The sequence below is a fragment of the Pundamilia nyererei genome, unplaced genomic scaffold, assembly GCF_000239375.1.
Source record: "Pundamilia nyererei isolate P.nyererei 1_Seehausen unplaced genomic scaffold, PunNye1.0 scaffold00121, whole genome shotgun sequence".
Classification (NCBI taxonomy): Eukaryota; Metazoa; Chordata; class Actinopteri; order Cichliformes; family Cichlidae; genus Pundamilia; species Pundamilia nyererei.
This window is the reverse complement of record NW_005187522.1, coordinates 1553659-1574547: the sequence shown is the minus strand read 5'-3', so window position 1 is coordinate 1574547 and position 20889 is coordinate 1553659. Positions and strand designations below refer to the sequence as shown.

The 20889-nt window shown below is 39.8% G+C and overlaps 3 protein-coding genes across 3 annotated transcripts; all 3 read right to left on the bottom strand.

Annotated features, from left to right (window-relative positions):
* Window positions 1-1559: 1559 nt before the first annotated feature.
* Window positions 1560-3945, bottom strand: LOC102199961 (guanine nucleotide-binding protein G(I)/G(S)/G(O) subunit gamma-5-like). The gene is made up of 3 exons (XM_005742557.1): window positions 3762-3945; window positions 2474-2616; window positions 1560-2127 (listed from the first exon to the last, which is right to left on the bottom strand). The coding sequence occupies exons 1-2, from the start codon at window positions 3840-3842 to the stop codon at window positions 2491-2493; spliced, it is 207 nt and encodes a 68-aa protein (XP_005742614.1). The 5' UTR covers window positions 3843-3945; the 3' UTR covers window positions 1560-2127; window positions 2474-2490.
* Window positions 3946-4018: 73 nt separating this feature from the next.
* On the bottom strand, window positions 4019-12659 carry ssx2ipa (synovial sarcoma, X breakpoint 2 interacting protein a). The gene is made up of 14 exons (XM_005742556.2): window positions 12374-12659; window positions 11420-11552; window positions 11013-11176; window positions 10620-10829; window positions 9990-10100; window positions 9756-9891; window positions 9598-9673; window positions 9328-9508; window positions 7081-7231; window positions 6809-6945; window positions 6305-6478; window positions 6089-6206; window positions 4719-4869; window positions 4019-4560 (listed from the first exon to the last, which is right to left on the bottom strand). Exons 2-14 carry the CDS (start codon window positions 11451-11453, stop codon window positions 4416-4418), a joined length of 1788 nt encoding a protein of 595 aa, XP_005742613.1. The 5' UTR covers window positions 11454-11552; window positions 12374-12659; the 3' UTR covers window positions 4019-4415.
* A 2396-nt stretch (window positions 12660-15055) lies between these two features.
* On the bottom strand, window positions 15056-20829 carry LOC102199399 (mucolipin-3-like). Its single transcript, XM_005742555.1, has 13 exons — window positions 20739-20829; window positions 20085-20316; window positions 19822-19989; window positions 19568-19721; window positions 19256-19337; window positions 19084-19180; window positions 18877-18976; window positions 17304-17416; window positions 16264-16413; window positions 16000-16101; window positions 15773-15895; window positions 15453-15659; window positions 15056-15331 (listed from the first exon to the last, which is right to left on the bottom strand). The coding sequence occupies exons 2-13, from the start codon at window positions 20289-20291 to the stop codon at window positions 15194-15196; spliced, it is 1641 nt and encodes a 546-aa protein (XP_005742612.1). The 5' UTR covers window positions 20292-20316; window positions 20739-20829; the 3' UTR covers window positions 15056-15193.
* Window positions 20830-20889: the final 60 nt, after the last annotated feature.

The following is a 20889-nucleotide window of genomic DNA, read 5'->3' as shown; positions in this document are numbered from 1 at the left end:
GTCTTTTTCCTTTTCTTTTCTGGAATTCTGAGAAAAAAAGCCAGAATTTAATCTCAGAATTTGGGAGGGGGAGACATGTCCTTTTTTTCCCCAGTGGCCCTAATCTTCTTCCATAGTTTTTCCACCTACTGTTCACAGAAGAAATGGTCTCAATAGAAGCGCAGCCATCATTGCCACTGTTAGATTTTGTTCCACCATGTTAGTACTATATGGAAACCATCCGATGGGTAACAACTTAATTTTTTTATCATGACAGGGATCTGCCAATACAGTCAAAGCATAGTTGGATAGAAAAATACAGCGGGCCACCTTCAGTCGTGGATTGACCTCCCCAGAGCCCAGGTCTCAACAATATTGAATCAGTGTGGGAACAACTTGACAGAACAGAACGCAGCAAACATCCAAACAGCTTTGATTGTCATTCAAGAAGCCAGGAGAACTATTCCTGAAGACTCCTTAAAGAAATTACTGGAAAGCTTGTCTCAGAGTTCAGGTTTTGAAGAGTCATCACACCAAATATTGACTTTCAAACCCTTTAGACGTGGACAAACCGTTTTTGCTTATAGATTATATTTCCACGTATGTTTCAATACTGTTCAGACTGGATTTCCATGTGTGCTTACATACATTTCAATAAAGTGCTGGTCTCCTTTCCCATTTCCAGATCCCAAGATATGGCAGCAGACTTTTTGCACAGTATGTCATACCATAAAATTCCTATAATATACATTTCCTCTCAAGTTCTTCCACATCCTGTATCATAAATGTAGTTGACTATATTACTCTAAGTTGACTCAGGTAACTGTGTTATTATTGTGCTTTTAGATATAACTGCTGCCTTTCATACAGTGGATCATAAAATTTCTATTTCTCATTTAGAGCGGTTGGTGGGTGTTAGCGGTACTGCACTGCAGTGGTTCAGATCTTATTTGGCAGAGGAAACTTTCTCTGTGAAACTTGGTGAGTTTGTATCCTGTCTTCAATGTGGAGTCCTACAGGGTTCAGGTTGAGGCCTTCTTTTCTCCCTATATCTGCTAACCCTTGGGTCTAATTTCAGAGTCCCTGAACTACTGAGCTACTACAGCCTGCCTGCTCCCTTAGGTCCTCCAATCAGCAGCTCCTTAAGGTGCCAAAACTGGGCGTAAATTTAGAGGTGACCGTGCGTTTGCTATAGCGGCTCCAAAGTTGTGGAATGATCTGGCCTTGCAGGTTAAGCAGACCTCTTCTCTTTCTGAGTTTAAAACTCAGAAAACATTTGCTGAAGCCTTTAGCACTTTTTAAGAAGTTGACTGTTTTTTCCCCCTAATTCTCTATTCATGTTTTGATTTATTTTCTGCTTATGCTATTTGTATATGTACACCACTTTGTGGACCCTGGTTTATTTTAAAGTGCTTTATTTATAAAGGTGGTATGGTACAGTAAGTTGAATACAGGAAACAAATCCTGTCAAATTTAATGCACTATAAACTCTGTGTATGCACATTTAAATATCACAGTCTGGAGTCCCGATCATGACCTAGGACACTGCAAAAAAAAAAAAAAAAAACAGCATGAAAATATAAAGTTGCTATAAATTTTTTACACTGTGCCCATTTTAATTTTGGCTCAAGAAACAGATCAAAGTACTTCACCCATCACCAATTTCATGTATAATGCAGCATCTTTTGACCCAAACTCTTCCTTTGGTCCATTTAATGATTCATACACAAGCTGTTTCCATAACTGTTGCCTCTAAGGCTACATGAAAGTAATTTCCCTCATATTAGCTGAATATGACAATAATATGGAACTATATCAATTTGCTGAATTCTGATTTTGTTTTAAACAAGAAAAAGATAATGGCAATAACTTGAGTAGTAAAGAATATTTTATTCATTAAATACAAAAAAGTTGAGAACAGTGATGACTAAAATAGAATAGAAAAGGCACAATAATTGAGTCAAAAATCACACTGTGCCGTGGAAAATAATACCGTCTCCTGTCTTCTACCTAATCTAAAAATAGCCAGTCTTCTTCCTGTTTTAAATCCATTGAGTTCTACTTTTGAGATTTCCCATGGCAGTATAATGGCTTGGCATAAGGAGCAGTGCTGAGGTCAATTTTTCCCTGTAGCATCAAAATGAAGGCCTACAGAACAAGAGGAAGGGAAAAAAGAAAAGATGATCATTTTAAATGGTTAAACAGCTCAGGATAAGAAAATTTTATTCAGACTATTTTTACTGATTTACAATGCAACAGTATTTGTATAAACTGAAACAAAGTTTCATAGTATTAAAAAAAAGCAACTCTTTTAGTATCCACCTGCAGGTCACACAAGCGTTAGATCAATTTATTAGAAAATACTGTCAATGTTAATGTCAAGTCTGAGATGTTTTTCAATTCAAGAAAGAAAATCTGAATACACAGTAAAGACGGCATGTGTAGCTCAGCAACAGAACATGTATGTGCATATTCAGAAGTGTGGCTGGCTTACCAATGGACACAGAGGTTTCACAAGAAGGAGCAGACCTTCTGCGGCCTGAAAGGGTTGGTGCTGGATGACACACCGGTGAGCAAGGGGTCTTGGAGAGCATTCTGTATGCAAAACTGTTGTAGATCTGCAGCTGCCTGAGAAACCTGGTGAAGACAAGAAAAAGTCACTTAGAGCAGGTGCATCCCAATATTTTTGAATGACTGCTCAGTCACCTGTATGATGCTTTTTGTAGCTGGGAAGAATGGAAAATGGACTGGATCTTCTATAGTGCTTTTCTAGTCTACCTGAGCAGTAAAAGTGCTTTATATAACATGGCTCATTCAGCCATTATTGGAAGGTTTATCAAACATCGGGGTTAGCATCTTGCCCAAGAATGTTTGCCATACAGACTGGAGGACCTAGGGGCTGAACCACCAATCTTCCGATTGGCAGATGACCTGCTCTACAAGCCACCCCTGAAGATGCAGACCTGAACAGGGCTAATAATACTCCACTGCACAACTGTGAACGAAACTGTAGAATGCACTTTTTAAGCCTGACTAATATCCGAGATGAAGCCTTGGTGTCCAATTTTGCTTGCGGTACAACTGGAAATGCAGGAATTCTTTTAAAATAGACGCTCTTCATTTACATGGAACTGTAAACAAGGCACATCTTCTCCAACCATGACTGAATCCAGTCTTTTAGGTTGTTTGAATGTCGTTATAGACAGTATTGGGAAAAAACGTTCAGCGTTTGAATTTGCAGAAGTAGCTAATAAAAACGATCATTCTCATTATTATGTGCTTATGTCAAGTTACCTATTCAAATCTTATAACACAATTAGTAACATAAAATGTGAATTCAAAAAGGAATGCCCACTACACTTAGTTTACAAAAATTAAAACAAAATAATACATCCGTCTCATACATGGCGTTTCACTGGTCTGTAAGTTTAAGAAATTTACCATCTAGTACCTTACTTTGAATACTTATTTTGTCAAGTAAAAACATTAGCTACACTTGGGGGGGGGATATTGCGAAGCTAGAGTTTTAACATTTGATCTTAAATCGCTTCGTTAAATTCGTAACCAACTACAGCTATCTTGTCATCTTATGTTGCTCGGGCGTTGTTTTATGATAACAAGCAGCGCGAAACTTCAACACTTCCCCCTCGGTACAAACAACGCCCTGCTTCACAGATACTCTCGGCCAAATTAGCATCACGGTGCTAGCATCCAGCAACAGCTAGCGCTGTTCGCAGATTTTTCCGTTAATTGTCAGGAAAAAAAAAGTCACTTTTACTTACCTTAACTCTGTTTATGCTCGCCTCAAAACGAAGCTGCTGTACCACCTTTTTCATGGTCACCAGGTTGGATGAACCCGACATTTTTATGCCTTTTCTGTGATTGAAATAAAACGCTGGGCGGAGGGAAACACGTCTACGCTGGTTGCTGCTGAGACAAAAGCAAAGATGACGATATCCGGATTCCGGTTGTTCACACTTAATTGCAACTCCCGATTCAATCCACCAGGGGGCGACAAATGAAAGGGAAACTTATTTCATTATATTAAAAAACATCTTTATTGTTATTACTTCTTGAGAGCAGATCGAATCGATCTAATGTTAATGCAATACATACTTCAAGTCATAATTTATACTTATAGATTATGTAAACATAAAAGGTAATTTCAGTACAATCAACAGGTAGAAAAGAATTTCTGGCTACAACACACTCTTATCATTGCTTGGTACCCTTCCTTGAAACAGCTTAAAATCTGAATTGTCAGTAAAGAAATGAGCTATGGCAGACTTAAAGTGCTTTCTTGTGTGATCAAGCTTTGGTGAATTGTCTGTGCACATCCATTGAAAAATGATTGCTCAGAGCTGATGGATTTCAGCCACAGATTGAAACTAAACTTTGTTGCAGAGATAAAAACAAAAAAGGCACTTAAAAGTTCTTTAATTGAGGCTGTTCTCATCTTCACCCATAGAGAAAATACTCAAGTCACTGCATCGACCTCCGTTTTTTGCCTTGACCCGATTATCTCCATCTTCAATGGTGCTACACTCTTGCCAGAGTCCTCGATTTGAATGTCTGGAGGAACTAAAAAGAGAAAAATATATACACTAAGTAAGAGTCTCTCATCCTCACTGATTCATGCATCTGTTGTTAAGACATTCACATTTAATATCGTGCAGAGCATTTCACTGCATGAATGAAATGCAGTCCCTGAAAACAGTTATCTAGTAACTCACTAATACCTGCTTTCTGGTATTAAGCGGAGTGTCCGGTAAAGTTCAGGAGTTGATGGCACAGCAGCACTTTGTGAAGATCTGGGAGTGGAGAACGTCGTGTAGGTAGATGATTTGGCCAGCTGAGCTTTCACTGAAGACCTGATCTCTGGCTCACTTCCTGCAATACAGACCGTGTTTTAAGGACAACAGTTTTCTGGTAATGCATTAGGTGTTCATATGCAGTATTAGAAAATGATTATTTGTTAGTCTTTCTCTTACACCAAGTTTTTGTAGCTTTCACACCGATGTCCCCAAGCAGATGGTACTAAATACACAAGACTGACTTGGCGATGTGATATTGTGGAGCTGTGCAATGATTTGGATAGCTCATAAATTGTATTCACAATAGAACATAGGAAACAGATCCAGTGTTTAAACTGAGGGGGGGAAATATTGGTTCATTTTAAATTTGATGGGAGTGACACATTTCATAGCTCAGACAGAGGCCACAACAGATTGGAACAGTAGGTGGTACTAAAGAACAGCAGGAGGAACATTTCGCAAGTAAATCGGTTAGTTAGTAACAGAAATATGATGGAGTGCATTTAAAAAAAGAAAAGAAAAAGTGCATCTTAGAGAGGCTGAGTTTCTAGAAAGGAAAGATGGAAATGGGTTCACAAAATTCAGAATAGTGTTCCTTAAAATAACATTGCAAAGACCATGAATATGTCATCATCTACAGTAAATGAGATTGAAAGGATTGGAGGAATCTGGGGAAATCTCTGTGTCCTAGGGACAAGGCTGAAAACACTGGATGTCTGATCTTTGGGTTCTCAGGCAGCACTGCATGAAAATCAGATACGATTCTGTCATGGAAGTCACTGCACGGGCTCAGGAAAACTTCCAGAAATCTCTTTGCTGTGCCTCCCACAAATACAGGTGGAAGCTCCATCATGTAAAGAAGAGACCATATCTGCACACGATCGAGAAATGCTGACATCTTCTATGGATTAAAACGCTTTTAAATGGACTGTGGCAAAGCGGAAAACTGTTCTCTTGTAAGATTTTATGGACGATTGATAGAAAGAAGAGGGGATGCTGCTCAGTGGTAAACCGTTAATGGCATCGAATTTCAAAATGAGTGAATATTTTTCTTACAATTGTCCATTTTAAAACATTTGATGCTTTCTGTCGTTGTTTCTACCCTGAATAAAAATCTGGAATTAAAAATAAATAAATAAAATAAATTCTTTGCATTTACACAGCATCCCAACTTTTTCAGAAATGGGGTTGCAATTGTGCCCAATTTTAGTAAGTAAAACACTTAACCACTGAGAGGCCATGTCATTCAACCACCCACTCCAGAAAGCACCTTAATTTAAATTGCACCAACTTACTAACTGATAAGGCACTGTGACCATCTGATGAGGAGCATCTCCTTCGGTCTGTAAAGGGAGTCAAATTCAAAAACTGATTCTTGAGCCATGAAGCGCGATCCTCTTCGAAGGCCTTTTTCTGTCGAAATAAAAAAACGATTCCAAAGAAATAAATGCACCACCAATCACAATGTGTGCTCAATTTAACTACGGGACCAAATCAGAAGCCTTCAGTACCTCTCGGCCCAGACGAATAGCAGCCTCGGTGAAGTTCTTTCTCTCCCTCTCAAAGTTTCTCTTTTGTTCTTCAAAGAGCCTCCATTCCTCTTTGAGACGCTCCTTCTCCTCCAGTGTGTAGCAGTCATTAAGGAGAGCGGCAGTCTCATCGTCAAACGAGGTGTTGAGTTGTTGCTGCAAAAGCAGGAGTGGTTATTCCTTTGATAGCACATTATTTCTTAATGTTCCTAAATCATTTTTGATACTGACTAACAGGCCAGAAACATCCTCGTGGGGACATCCCATTGACATAATGCTTTCCCTAGCTGCTTACCCTAACCCTTAGCCTAAACCTAACCATAACCCAATTGTAACCTTGACAGTAAAACCATATTTTAAGTGTGAAAAATGCCTCCAACCCCGTGGGGACCTGGATTTTGGTCCCCACCAAGATAGTAAGAACCCGTGCACACACATGTCCCCCCCCTTTGTAAACACACTGACTGCCTCTCATCAGATGCTGACCTGAAGTAGCTGCTGTTGTGCATGAATGAACTCTTTGCACTGCTGGACTTCACACCTCATCCTCTCCATCTCATCCTCGTGGGTTTCCAGAGGTATCATCTCTTTATTAGACTCCAGCTGATTCTGCACTTGAGAGACTTGACAAACAAAAACCAAATGGATAAGCTGATAATTTTGGTTTCTTTCCAGGCATGACACATTCAGCTACATAAGAAAGGTTTTGCAGATGAAAAATGTTTAAAGTTGTGCCATTGTGTCTACGCCGAATCTACCTTGGCTGTCTAATTTCTCCACATGGTTCCTCAGCTTCCTCCACTGCTGACGGATGCTGTTTGTTAGCTGCTCCCTGGCATGCTCACAGGACTGATCCAGAGTTTCTCTGCTGGTGTCTCCCGTTTTCTCCTCCCCATCTGAATCATGATGCTGCAAATCAGCCAAAACAATATAGTGGGCTTAAAAGGAGGAAATCAGGAGATCTGAACTTCAGACATGTCATTTCTAATACTCTGGTAAACATTTATGGACCAGTTTTAGTGCTCTTTGTATTTTGAAAGTATCTCTATGCAAAAAACAAAACAAAAGCAACAATTTAATATGGTAACAAGACTAAAGCATTGTACCACTTTCGCTTACAGGTATGATCTATTGGTGTATTGGCTGAGTCCATTTGTCAAGGTTGCGTAAGACAACGTATTGGTCTGCTTTGTTAAATATTCTACTTCAACACCAAGTAACACCACAAGATGGCGTCTCATTCCTTGTTGTTGCCCAGATACTCTCAGGGATTCTCGTCACTACCACATGTGCGTACGTATGTAGGAACATATTTTCTATGGCGATATTTAGGGATGGGTACCGGTGTCCGGTGCCATGATGGCACCGGTTCTGACATAAACGGTAGTAACCAGACCGAAAAGCAGCGCACATTTCGGTGCTTTATTTCGGTGCTTTTTTTTCCTGAGCTGTGATACACTTTAGATTCTAGCCAATCATTTTACGTTTCCGAGGATAGTAGGCGGGGCCAGGTACGTACGTTCTGTTAGAGCAGAGCTACAGATTAAAAATGTCCAAGGCGAAGCGGTCAGAAGTCTGGCTGTACTTCACAGCAAAATATGCAAACTCAGCAGCCTGCAACAAGTGCTTTAAGCTGATACTGTGATACTGTCAAAGGAGGTAACACCTCAAATCCGATGAAACACCTGGCGACGCATAGCGGTTTTTTTAAAAGCCCAGAAATGCGCCGTATTTGATAGCTTGCTGCGAGACCTCACACCGAGCACATCTGCTGCGGGTGGGTTGCCTGTTATGCAACATCCCCCAAAAACACGAAGAGGAGAGTCCTGACCCCTAGCCCTGCCAGTGTAGCAGAAATGATGACGGATGATGGTGGCAGCAGCCGTTCTTCTCTGCGTGAGTAGCTAATTTACATTGAGTAGGCTAACCACGTTATTACATTAATGCATGTAAGGTGAGCTAGCAAACATCATCATAGCTACATGCGGCTGTCCTCTTGTTTGATGGCAGATACTCCCTTCACCCTGGCCAAAAAGGCTAAAATGACCAAAGAAAAAGTGGAAAACAGTTAAACATGAGAGGTTTAGGACAAAGTTTGTGTTTTTTCCATTGTTTAAGCACTGCTTCCAGCCAAGAGTGATACCATATATGCCCCATAGCTGCAGAAAAGGCTAACATTGTTATATTTTTACAAAAAACAGCTGAACATGAGAGGTTTTTGGACCAATTTTGTGTTCTCCATTCTTTAAGCACCGTTTGAGCACCGGCACCGTTTCAAAAGTACCGATTTGGCACCGGTATCGGATAAAACCTAAACGATACCCATCCCTAGCGATATTGTATCGATACAGTGACACCAAATATCGACATTTCAAATAAATGAAAATGCTATGAATAAGGGGGCTCATCTCAACTTATACGAGGTAACCTTTCTACAAACAGTTGCAGTCTGACTTGATTGACTGAAATCACTCTAGGAGAGACGGCATTTAATTGAAAACCTTCAAATAAATGCCGTCTAACTTCTAAATGCAGACTAACTGCTACCTTGTTTCCATCAATTTGAATGAGGCTTTGTCAGTGAGCACGACTCGAGAGAATTTGACTCAACCAGCTGCCAATGGAAATGTAATAGTTAAATGTGACTTTCTATAGACAGGATTAGAAGTGATATTTTTGACAAGCACAGTTAGTTTCTGTCTCATCAGGAACTTATTGCATGTGATTACCAACTTGACCCTATCCGACTGCAGACTGATAGCAACATACAGTATAGCGTTGAAAAAATAAAATAAAAATTCACAATAATATTGTGATAATATCATATTGATTCCCACCTCTAATGATCTAAAGTAATTTACAACAAAGCCCTGAACAGCTTCATGATTCACCATCTGGATGGTTTCCTGTCCATAAGAGAACCATCAATCTTTTCAAACCCATCTACCAGAGGTGTGTGTGTGTGTGTGTGTGTGTGTGTGTGTGTCTCTCTCTCTCTCAAATACCTGCTCCTGGCTGTCATCAGCAGTGGCTCCTCGGCCAGAAGAACTGCGTGGACTCAGGATATGAATCATCTCCTTCTTCATCTGCTGGAGGACTTTCTTAAGCTCAGCGTTCTCCAGCATCAAAGACTTCTGACTTGCCTCGTAGTCACTGAGCAAAGACTTGTACATCTCACCCTCGTGGCTGCAGAAATCAATGACATATCAGTTTATGCAAATAATACTACACATTTTTCAGTTTACATGGTTAAATGAATTTCACTTTCAAAATACCTGGCTGTCGCTTTTGCAGTCTTCCAGTGACCCCTTTTCCCATCTGACCGTCCCAAGGAATTCAGTACATCGATAGCTATTTGAGGAAACACAGAAAATCCAACAGAACTGACACAAAATTATGCAAATCATTGTTTGTTTAAGTTAAGCACATTTACCTAGTTTCTTATCCTTTCTGTCAACCAGCAGCTGGCTGAGGCGCTCTCTGAGCTTTGCAGCTTCTCTCTCTTTTCTTTTGGCATCATGACTGTACTGAGAGGCACGGCTAGCAATGATACTTTGGAGCTTCTGGACCTGTCCAGAAATAATTGATTATTTACAAGCTGTCAGGTTTTTGCATCCTGAAATAACTAGTATTAGTAACAAAACCACAGTGTAAGAAGAAGCTTTACCTCATCCTTTTCTGTTTTTAAGCAGCTCTGCAAAGTCTTAATTTTCAGTTGCAGCTGCCTCTCCATTTCATGCAGACCAGATTTCTCCCTTATTGACAGTTCCAACTGATCCTGGAAGGAAACACATGATACATGACGTAACTGTTATGTGCCGTCTGAAGATTTTCTATAAATCAAATTAAATAATCGAATAAACTAAAAAAAATACACTACAAATAAATAATAATCAAATGAAGTTCTATGTGAATCAAATGACCTTTATTTTTTCTAGCAGCATGTTTAGAAAAAAACAAAACAAAACAAACAAAAAAACAGAGGGACTATGCATCACAACCAGATACCATCAAAGTGACAGAAAGCACGTCAAGACCTCCCAGCACGCAGCTCTAAAAGGTCCGTCTTTGCTTGACTGACAATGTTCAGTGGGGATATTCACAGTGTATACACACTACCGTGTTTTCATATCTCTAAGAGGTGAAAAATGTGACACTGCATTACTCCACCTTTACTCCAAGACATCTGTACGCAGATTATAGCCCGAAGAAATAAAATGTTGGCTCCACAGAGAAACGAAAGAGACACTTTCTCTCTTGGAAGTACATTAAAAGAAAGATCAGCGGTTATACATGCCTTGAGTCTGGTATTGCTCGTCTGCATAAGCTCCATGGTGCTGGATTTCTTTAGCTGCTCTTTCTCAAGCCCTTCTACAGTGCTCATAGTTCGCCTGTGAATCTGTAGCAGCTCATACATGGCATTCAGAGCCGGTACTGCATTCAGGCCAGTCCCCTCTGGTGAGGTGGCCTCAATATACGTAGAGGAGAGGCCCAGTGAGGCAAGCTCCTGTGGGGGGATGGAAATTAAAAGTATGTCCTTGGTAGGGGTTATCTTTTTGGAGACAATAAAACGTTTGCATATAAACCAAACACTTCAAGTAGTAATAATAACAATCAATAATAACAATCATAATAATAATAATAATAATAATAATAATAATAATAATAATAAACCTAGGGCCTTCCATACCTGATTGATGTATGAAATGCACTGAAGAATGTTATCCTCTGTGCAAAAGGCACTTATTACACTGTAGAAGCTTTTTGCCAAGGGAAACGAGTACGATGACACAAAGTTGTTCTGTCTCGAGGGTGACATCGTAACATGTGATATGCTGGATATCTCATAGTTTTCTGTAAACACAGAACAAAGAAAGGGAAAAATATTGAAACTGTGGAAACATTACATCTACTGCTCTCTTCCTCTAAAGAGAGGCTTGAATTAGGTTGCAGATGAGAAATGAGAACAAAAATGTGGGTCACCTCTAAAGAGCCCCCCTCCAAAAAAAAAAAAAAAAAAAAAAAAGCTAATGGGACTTACTATTCTTGAAGCGCTCTATCAAATGCATCGTTTTAGCACACACACACAAAAGTTACCCATTGATGCCTCAGTTGTCCACCACTCTCCCATATCACCAACACATCAGGACACGAGGTCATAAGTTGTCACCAGGGAGATGGATTAAGCAGCCGGGGGTTGTGGATCAGAGGACAGCACTGGAACAGAGCGCTGCAACAGAGCATCAAGTCATGAGACAGACCAGCAACAGATAATCTGAGCCGAAGCTTCATCCTCACAGGATTAACTGTCAGATGTGTGCCGGTTTGGAGGGGGGTTCGAATGGGTTTTAGGAGGGTGCTCCTATTGGTTACTGGCATCCAAACTGCTGGGCTGTAAGATGATCTGAGCCTCAAACCAAAGGATTACAGAGATAAAAATAAGAGAATCCATTACAGAGAGTAAATCTGGCAGACTCATTTGTTCTACGTGTTTGTTTTTTAACTTTAATCACTGACATGCTCGGTGAAACAGGCTGAACCACACACTAAACTAAAGGGGCCACTCCCACAGCCTTAATGCCGTGACTTGCATTCAGGTACAGTTTCATTGTGTTGATGAATAAAAAGAAAAAACGGTGCACTGAAAAGCTGGGGCGTGTAAAAACGGTTGGACGCAACCACCAATCATGGGAAATGCCTGCTGCCTCACAAGCCAACTCTTCCCAGTTTATCTAATGAAGCAGAGAGCTTACACAGCTTTTATCTAGAAATACATACACTGAGGAGGCGATAAAGTCAGACGTGCTACGACGTGACGCACTCAATGCTTAACGTCAGGAGCTGCTTAAACGTACGTAGTCCAGCAAACATGCTTGCTTACTTTGCTGTGTCGTTTGCTAGACCTCTACATGGCAATAGAGAAATACCTTAGAAGCTTAACGCTGCTAAGCATAAATAACGTTCACACATGCCGTGTCTCCCCCGTGATGTTAGTTAGCCAACAGGATAATAATAGCCATGCTAACCTGACAACACTACAAAGATACTCACTCAAGGGCGTGAAACGGGTCAACTAAATCCAACAGTTTAGCTCCGTGCTGCTGCTGGCACGGTTAATACACTCCTTCCCTGAAAACACCTCCAACTCCAGTGTAGACTCCAGTCAACATCCTGTCAACAGCGGCAATAAGTATCAAAACTCCCGACACAGCCCAGAAAATACCTCCACAGGTTAATGGGCAGACTCTGGCTGCTGCGGCGTTTGTATTTTTTTTTTTTGAAGTCTATTCCTCCGCTGTCGTCCAATCAAACTGCATTGTTATTGGTGGCACCGTTGTTAGGCAACCAGTATGAGGGCCGTGCATTGGGTGTACATTATGCAAATGAGAAATGCCGTCAGGTGCCACAGTCAGGTGTCATAAATGTCACTGCAGCGCCCCCTGTGGCTGCAGGAAGTATTACTACACATAAAGCCTGTTTTGACGGCTTTATTTATATAGAGCTGCCAAATTAATTGTCATTACACATAGACTCATTGTGCTTGAAATAGAAGATAATGCCTCAAGACAATGAAAACAAGACAGTAGAACTTTACAAAAAAGTAAAATGCGAGTGATAGAGGTAATTCACTTCAGGTCAGCACTCAGCTCCTCCCAAAGAACAGGGCAACAGCTGATGTCCTGCAGGTCTGTTTGGGTTAAACACGTCTGAGATGTCCCGGAGGCCAAACCATTGAGAGCTTTATGAACTAACAGGAGGATTAGTTCATAAAGGGGATTTGAAAGGAAATTCTGTGTTGAACCGGGAGCCAGTGTAGTGACTTCAATAGTGAAGTATATGTTCAAATTTCTGTGTATGCATAAGGACTCTAACTGTTGCATTCTGGGCGAGCTGAAACTGTACAACTGATAAATTGGATAATCCTGCAAATAGTGTGTTTCACTAGTCTAAACTTCTTGATTTGACTATAAGGACCAATTTCCCTGAGCCAGTTTGAGAATTTTCTAACTTTTGATATGTGACAGAAAGCACTTCTGATAACCTTATTAATATGATTATCAAAACTAAGATCATTGTCCAAAATAATGCAAGGATTCCCAACTTACTCGCAAAAGAGATGATTAGTGTAAAAAAAAATAATTTCTGTCTCTGACTTTCTGGACCAACAACAAATATTTCTGTCTTGTCTCTGTTCAGCTCTGTTCAAAAGGTTTGTAGACATCCAGTAGTTAATGTCATCAGAGAAGCTTATTGGGTTATGTACAGGGGTTAAATCATCAGAGGAACAAGGTAGGCACATCAGTATCATTTGCATAAGAATGATAGGATATATTATTATTCTCTATGGTAATACCAAGCAGGAGCATGTAAAGGTTAAAGAGTAATGGGCCAAGGACAGACCCTGGTAGAACTCCTGATTGAATGTTCATTTATGCAGCTCTAAATCAAATAATTGAAACAAAAAAACCCCGAGCCTTTAGGTACAATACAATGAGACCCAATTAAGAATCTGAACCTGTTAAATCAACTGGATCATAAAGTCTTTGAGTTGAAATGTCCTGATCATCAGTGTTGACAGCAGCAGTGAGATCAAACAGAGCTAAGATCTGCTGATCTTAAGGTCACTGATGACTTTATAAGAGCTGCTTCTGTGCTATGATTGGTTCAGAGACATCATTGGCACATGTCATAAGTGCTGTGAGGTAAAATTAATTCAGCTGAAACAAATGTTTTATTTTCAGATATTTTGCCGACCATGTTTGTGAGAAAAAAGTCAGATTAAATTTAAAATAGGTGCCACTGTTATGGCTAAAGGTGCGCTGAAATATATCCAGAAGGGACATGACTGATCCTAAGTAGCTCTCAGTACTGAAATTCAAACTTTATTATCTAAATAAGGTGCTCAATTTGACATTTTGTGCAAAAGAAAAAAATACAAGTATAGCAAAAATACACAAAGTAATTTATACAGGTCATAGGATATGCTTCTGTATTGATGACAAAAAAAAAACTGTGCTCAGCACAAAATAAAGAGATGAAAAGCAATTACGTTTCAGGAAATTCACTTTCACTTTACTTTGCATTTAAGTTGTGAAGTTTATTTGAGAGTTGCATCTTTTAGCATGGTTTCCTCACAGCGAGAAGGTTCTGGGTTTGTACCCTCTGTTGGACTTTGCATGTTCTCCCTGTGTGGATTTCCTCCAAGTGCTCCAGTTTACTCCCAGTCCAAAGATGTGCTTGTTCGGCTAATGGTGATTCTAAATTGGCCATATGTGCTAATGTGAGTGTGAATGATTGTTTTTCTCTCTGTGTTGACCCTGTGATGGACTAGCGACCTGTCCAGGGTGAACCCCACTGTTCAACCAATGTCAGCTAGGGTAGGAAGACTCCAAGTTGGATAAATGATTATGAAAATAGAAAGATGTTTAAATTTTCTCCTTAAGTGCTTGTATATAAAAGATCGCCAAGTTACATCGTTGTTGTGTAGCCAGGAGGAAGTTCTTCTTAGTGTTTTTCTCCACTAATGTCTGAGACATCTGCCCTCCATGTTTGAATCCAACACTGGCAAGAAGAGAATATTATTTGACATATTTATACGGCAATGCTTGATATTGATGTTACATTGGTTTATAATGTGGCCATATAATATCAGCATGTCCTTAACATAGGAACTTTGCTAATTTACTAGTTCTAAAAAAGTCAGAACTCAAGTAAAAGTACATCTGTTTAAGTTGGAAGATATTCCATCACTATCACCCAATAGTGTTAACAAAGGCTCTATACAGACTCTCAGGACCCTGTGGGGCATTTTGCAGTCACATGAGGGCAACCCGTTGCTCACAATTGGCAAAAAGATGATACTACATCCTGTTATCCAAAGCAACCACTTGAAAACATGCAGCAGGTCGACTCGTCAGTATTCTGGTATCGTCCAGACTCAGGCTGATCTATGCACTTTGCAATGAAGGCCTGAAGCTGGGACACTGGCTCCTTGTCTTTCTGATGATGCTGAAAAAAAGAACCATTATAAGAATAAATACATAAATACATAAATAAATAAAATATGCTCAAATTCAACAGTAAATTACATCCCTGCAAGATATCAAATATCAGGGTGGCTCGGACTGACCTTGATGGTTTCGTACGTGTCAGTGATAAGAGCAATGAACAGACTGAGCACCATGTAGATGAAGATAGAGATGAAGGAATAGAGGTAGAGTCTGCTGAAGAGCCACACCATGTAGGTTTTGTCTCTCATCCTCAGAAAGGTGGAAAACATATCATCACCATTGAGGAGAGAGAAGAGGCACTCTGTCACTTTAGCCAGTGTTCTGAACTGTAAAACAATGTTTAAATAACGATTAACATTCTGACATCGTGTTTCTGGAAATCATGTCGGAACAGATCACCCTAATGTTTGTACTGTAATATGAATTAAAGTGTTTATACTTTGTCGTGGTAAGGTCCAAGGACGATCCAGCCACAGAAACAGTACCCGAGGTAGATTATGGCTGCACAGACGCAGAATCGAAACACGTTGGGCAATGCCGCCCTCAAGGTTAAGATTAAGATCTAAAACAAAAAGAAGAAGAAAAAAATGCCAGTCCCTCTGGAAATGCATTTGCTCTTTATTTGTATAAAGTATTTTTTATTAGGCACTGTTAGGAAAGTCTTACATTGTACTGCTTGAAGAAACTCAGGTAACGAATCACACCAACCCAGACAAGCATCGTGGCTGTTCCCAGCAAGATACTGCAGACGTCATAGTTTGTTAAGAACTGCAAAAGAAAAAAAATACTACTGATAAATTTGATAATTCTGCAACCCTTTACATCAGAATCAGAATCGTGTTTATTGGCCAAGTATAAGTGTTTTTACATACTGATTTCAGACCATTTAGAAAATATTCACTGATTTCTAAAAGAAAAAAAAGAGAAAACCTTTGTTTGTATCCCAATTTTCAGCACTGATCCAGTGATGGTCATTATGTCACTGACAATAATGAGGATGTACCAGCCATTCACAAACTCCATGCGGTCTGACCAGGACACAGTTTTATTGTAGTAGGCACTGAAAAATATGCTGAACTCCTACATATGAGAAATTTATCAAACAAACAGACTGTCAAACAAGTCAGCTAATGAGATGTTACTACAGGCAGTAGTAACAGGCACATTTTAACATGCTTAGTCTATTAGCTAATACTATAAAGCAATACTGTGCAAAAATCTTGAGTCACCTGACTATGGTTTTGGGTCTACACATATCAAACACCTTTGAATAAATTTTAAATTGTATCTTCACACATTGGCAGTCTGTTAAAACATGTCACACATCAATTGTTCCCATTTCATAAGTTGAATTTACAAAAAATGACAAAGATAACACAGTTTGACGGGCATAAAATATATATTTGCAATAACAAGGTGATTTCTAAAGAGCTATTATGCCATAATTTGGGATATCTCTTTATGGTGTGCAGTGTATCCCTAAAAAGCTGAGGAAACGGGAAAAGAAAAGAAGCGGCAGGCCTAAAAACTATCTAGAGCTGAAGAACAATATCTGAAAGTGCATCTAGCCTCATCAGAAACAGTCTTAGGTGGAAGCATGGCTATCAAGAGTTATGCCAAATTACAGAAGGACTGGACTGAAAATAAGTGGTAGTGTCAAATCATCTTGATAGACAGAAGAATAAAGGTGGTCATGCCAACATGTTTGTATGTTTCCATAAATCTCTGCACCTATGTCCCATTTTCCCCACAAAATATAAAGAAATGAAAGGTGGCTCAAGAGTTTTTCACAAAATGATATGTGCTCTTCTTAAAAACTACATCATGTTACCAGTATGTAAAGCCCCTCACCAAAAGTATAGAGAACATTACTTGATTGACCTCATCAACTATAATTATGGGCTGCCTCAGGTGCTGTTTAGTGTCTTAACTGAGCCAGATGCTAAAAGTATTTCTGTGGTGATACTTACAAACTGGAGCTGGATGCCATGGACGACAGATCGTATGCAGAGGATGAGAGAGGCGAAACAGGCGAGGAAGACCACAGAATCAAACGACAAGAGGAGATAATCGTTCTTCCCAGCTAGAACATTTGAGGTCAGGTGTTAATATTTTGGGGCTCTGTCTCTATAAAACCGAGACATAACCTTTGTCATTTCTTGGATCATGCAGGTACAGTTGCAATCAAAAGATTACGTACACTCAATATGGGCATGGATGTCATAGTAATTTGGGGTTTTTAGTGATTTGATTGAACTGTTTGTTTTCCAGGGTGGAACGATTGTACAGCGTACGACATTGGATTTACATTGGATTTTCTCAAATCCACATAGGGTCAAAGTTAGACATAGCAGCTCAAACATGTACACACCCCCCCACTAATATTTGTTTAAATGTCCTTCAGTGAGTTGCACCTCAAATAAATGCTTCTGTTAGCCATCAACAAGCTTCTTGTGTAATTCTGGCTGGATATGTGACCATATTTGCAGAATTGGTAGGGTTCATTTGAATTGGTTGGTTTCATGACATGAGCCCAGCTTTCAAGCATAGTCCAAAAATTTCTAATGAGAAATGAAATTATCATCTATATCAGCGGTCTCAACCTTTTTTGTGCCACGGACCGGTTTATGCCCGACAATATTTTCACGGACCGGCCTTTAAGCTGTCTCGGATAAATACAACAAAATAAAACTAGTACCAGTATCGAAAAAAAGAAGATTTATTCATAACACACGTGAAAAGACCCAGGAAAATCGAGTTAACAATAAAAACGATAACAAAATAACGCTGAAAACCGATAAAAACCCTGAAAACCATACATTTCACACCTGAGCCTCAACTCTCGTGGCCAGGTACCAAACGACTCATGGACCGGTCCGAGGCTCGGGGGTTGGGGACCGCTGATCTATATTATCCATTCCAAAACCAGTTTGATGTGTTTGTCCTTTTGAAACACCTAACTGTGCCCAAGTTTCAACCATCTACCTGTCGATTTGAGGTGACGTTGAAGTATTTGGATGTGCTTCTCCATCGTTATAATTATTCTACCCATTTTGTACAATGTACCAGTACCAGTGGCAGGAAAAACAGTTGGTACACTGTTCTTGGGTTTGAAAGCCTCACCTTTATTCCTCTAAACTTACCCCTCACCACTGTGGCCAAATAGATCAGTCTATCTGGTCTGAACATCTGAAACTTTTCTCCAGAATGCATTTGGGTTTTCTTAAAGGTGTTGATTTGGGAACAGTAGCTTCTTTCTTGGTCAACACCCTCTCAGTACATGCTGATGTAAAACTTTCTGCACCACTTATTATACTTTTGACCAAAAAAACCCTTTTGTATCCAATTCTCATTCGACCCTGGAAAAAGAAGACCTCAAAGAAATCATTAAAAGCACAAAATGACCATGACATTCATGCCTATGAGTCTGAACACAGCTGTATTATGAAAAGCAGAAAAGTGTTACTGTGCCCCCTGCTGGCGTTTGACTAACACTAACAAATATTTTGCTTCCTGGTGTCTCTCAGTACTATTTCTACTCACATGTGCCTTCCACGTTCCAGTCACTGCATTCATAAATTCTAACATCATTTTCAATATCAACCTTTATCTTTCCGCTGTGTGCACGATTGTCAAAAACGATCTGTGTAAAAACAAAGGATGGTTCGTCACTGAGCTTGTAAAATCTCCTAAAATATTATAGAAAATATATCTTTGAGATTGTGGCACTTTTCAGATAGTGTCACCAACCACTATGTGGAAGCCATAACAGTCTGGTAGCTCGTGGTGCCGCACAGTCTGCAGATTGATGGTTTTCAGAGTTAGGTAGATGTTCACAGATAGCATCCTGGACACACAAACATATATTAGCAGCCAACACTCTTATCATTGGACATGAAACCAATATTTTTAGTTTAGCCACCTTCTGAAATCCAAAGAGAAGTTGGGATGCGTTGCCAGAGTGTCGTTGCTCAATGATTGCATAGGGTGTATGGAAATACAATCTGTGGTGGAGAAAATGTGTTCAGAAGTTATTTCAGTTTGTATTATTTAGCAGAGGAACGATGAAGCACAGATCCCCGTGAAGAGTAGAACAAGCTTCCTCTTTTCACGTCACAAGTGCACGGTGTGATTATTTTCCATTCTTGCCACGAATCAGCTTCAATAAATATATCTTGCACAGAATATTAAGCATTGACTTAAACAGTGTTGCAGCTACGTTATGTTTTTGTACCTTTATCAATATGCGGATCAATATCAAAGGTGTCGTTTTCAGGATCGATGGTGCTGTTTCTATAAAACACTTGACACAAAGTCAGAGGAGTGTAGTCGCCATTAATGAGCTCATATGCAAGATTACCTACAGTCAGGTTTTGGAGATTGGTATACTGAAAAAAACAGACAAAGAGAAAACAGACAACATCTTTTAATGGTGTAAAATTAGAATTAAATAGAAGATGCCACGTGATTAAACAAAGGTTTCAGTACCCTGTTGATAATGTAGTGAATGTGCTCATTCACATCTCTTTTGGTATAAAGGGAAAGGCTTCCGTGCCGGTGATCCTTGTATCCTTTGAGAAACAGATTCCTGAATGTCATCAAATTTTCATCCTTGAAAGTCACCATCATTTCATTACTCAGGCCAAAAGACACCAACTGTTTGGAAACAGGGGGAGAAAGAAAGTCTCACAGGTAAAAAAAACAAGTAGCTCCCGACCTCTGTACACATTCACACGTAACTAAAGGATTACCTGGATAGTAGTGATTGCAATTTTTAATATTTGTATCGTCAGTTTCCATGGTTTCCGACCCCTGGCTCTGTACTTCTCGCAGGGATTCATGAAGAAGTATTTGAGCCTCCGTCTGAAATCCTCCACCGTCTTTGTATCTAAGCCGCAGCAGCCGTTTCGCTGACTCTCCTCTGACCTGGCAGCCAAAAGCTGCTTGGAGTCCTCCATTAGGCTGAAGGCAGCTTTGTGACACCTGCATCAGAAATGTTTAATAGATAAAGAAAGCATCTGGCCATTCCAGTCAGCCTGATGTTTATCTAACTGGTTCTCCAGCCTGTGTACACTGCTGCTATTCTCTTCTTTATAGTTTAATTGTTATACTTCAAGACATACTAATTATGCAACACTGAGCCACAACACACTACAAAACCACAGCCGTGTGGTTACCACACACTGGCCCATTTTAGCTCATAGGGCTTCCTGCAACAGGGAGCAGAGAAATGTACAGATTTGAGAGGTGTGTGAAAACAATTACTACACATATTTTTGCTTAATAAATACAAGTTAGCTGCTTATATTGGATGTTGTTATATAATTATATATATTTTTAAATCAGATGCTAACTACATTTGTTAAACTTCACTCTACACATAATTATGATATTAAATTAAATACCTGTTAGCGTTCGCCGAGCACCAGCGACCCAAAGTTCACCCAGTCTAACACTCAGGGCTTCTCAGCGGTGTATGAAAAACCAGGTGATACAGTCACCACTGCAGCCGTCACCACAATGACTGTCATTCCTCTGCGCCACTTGTAGCTTTTC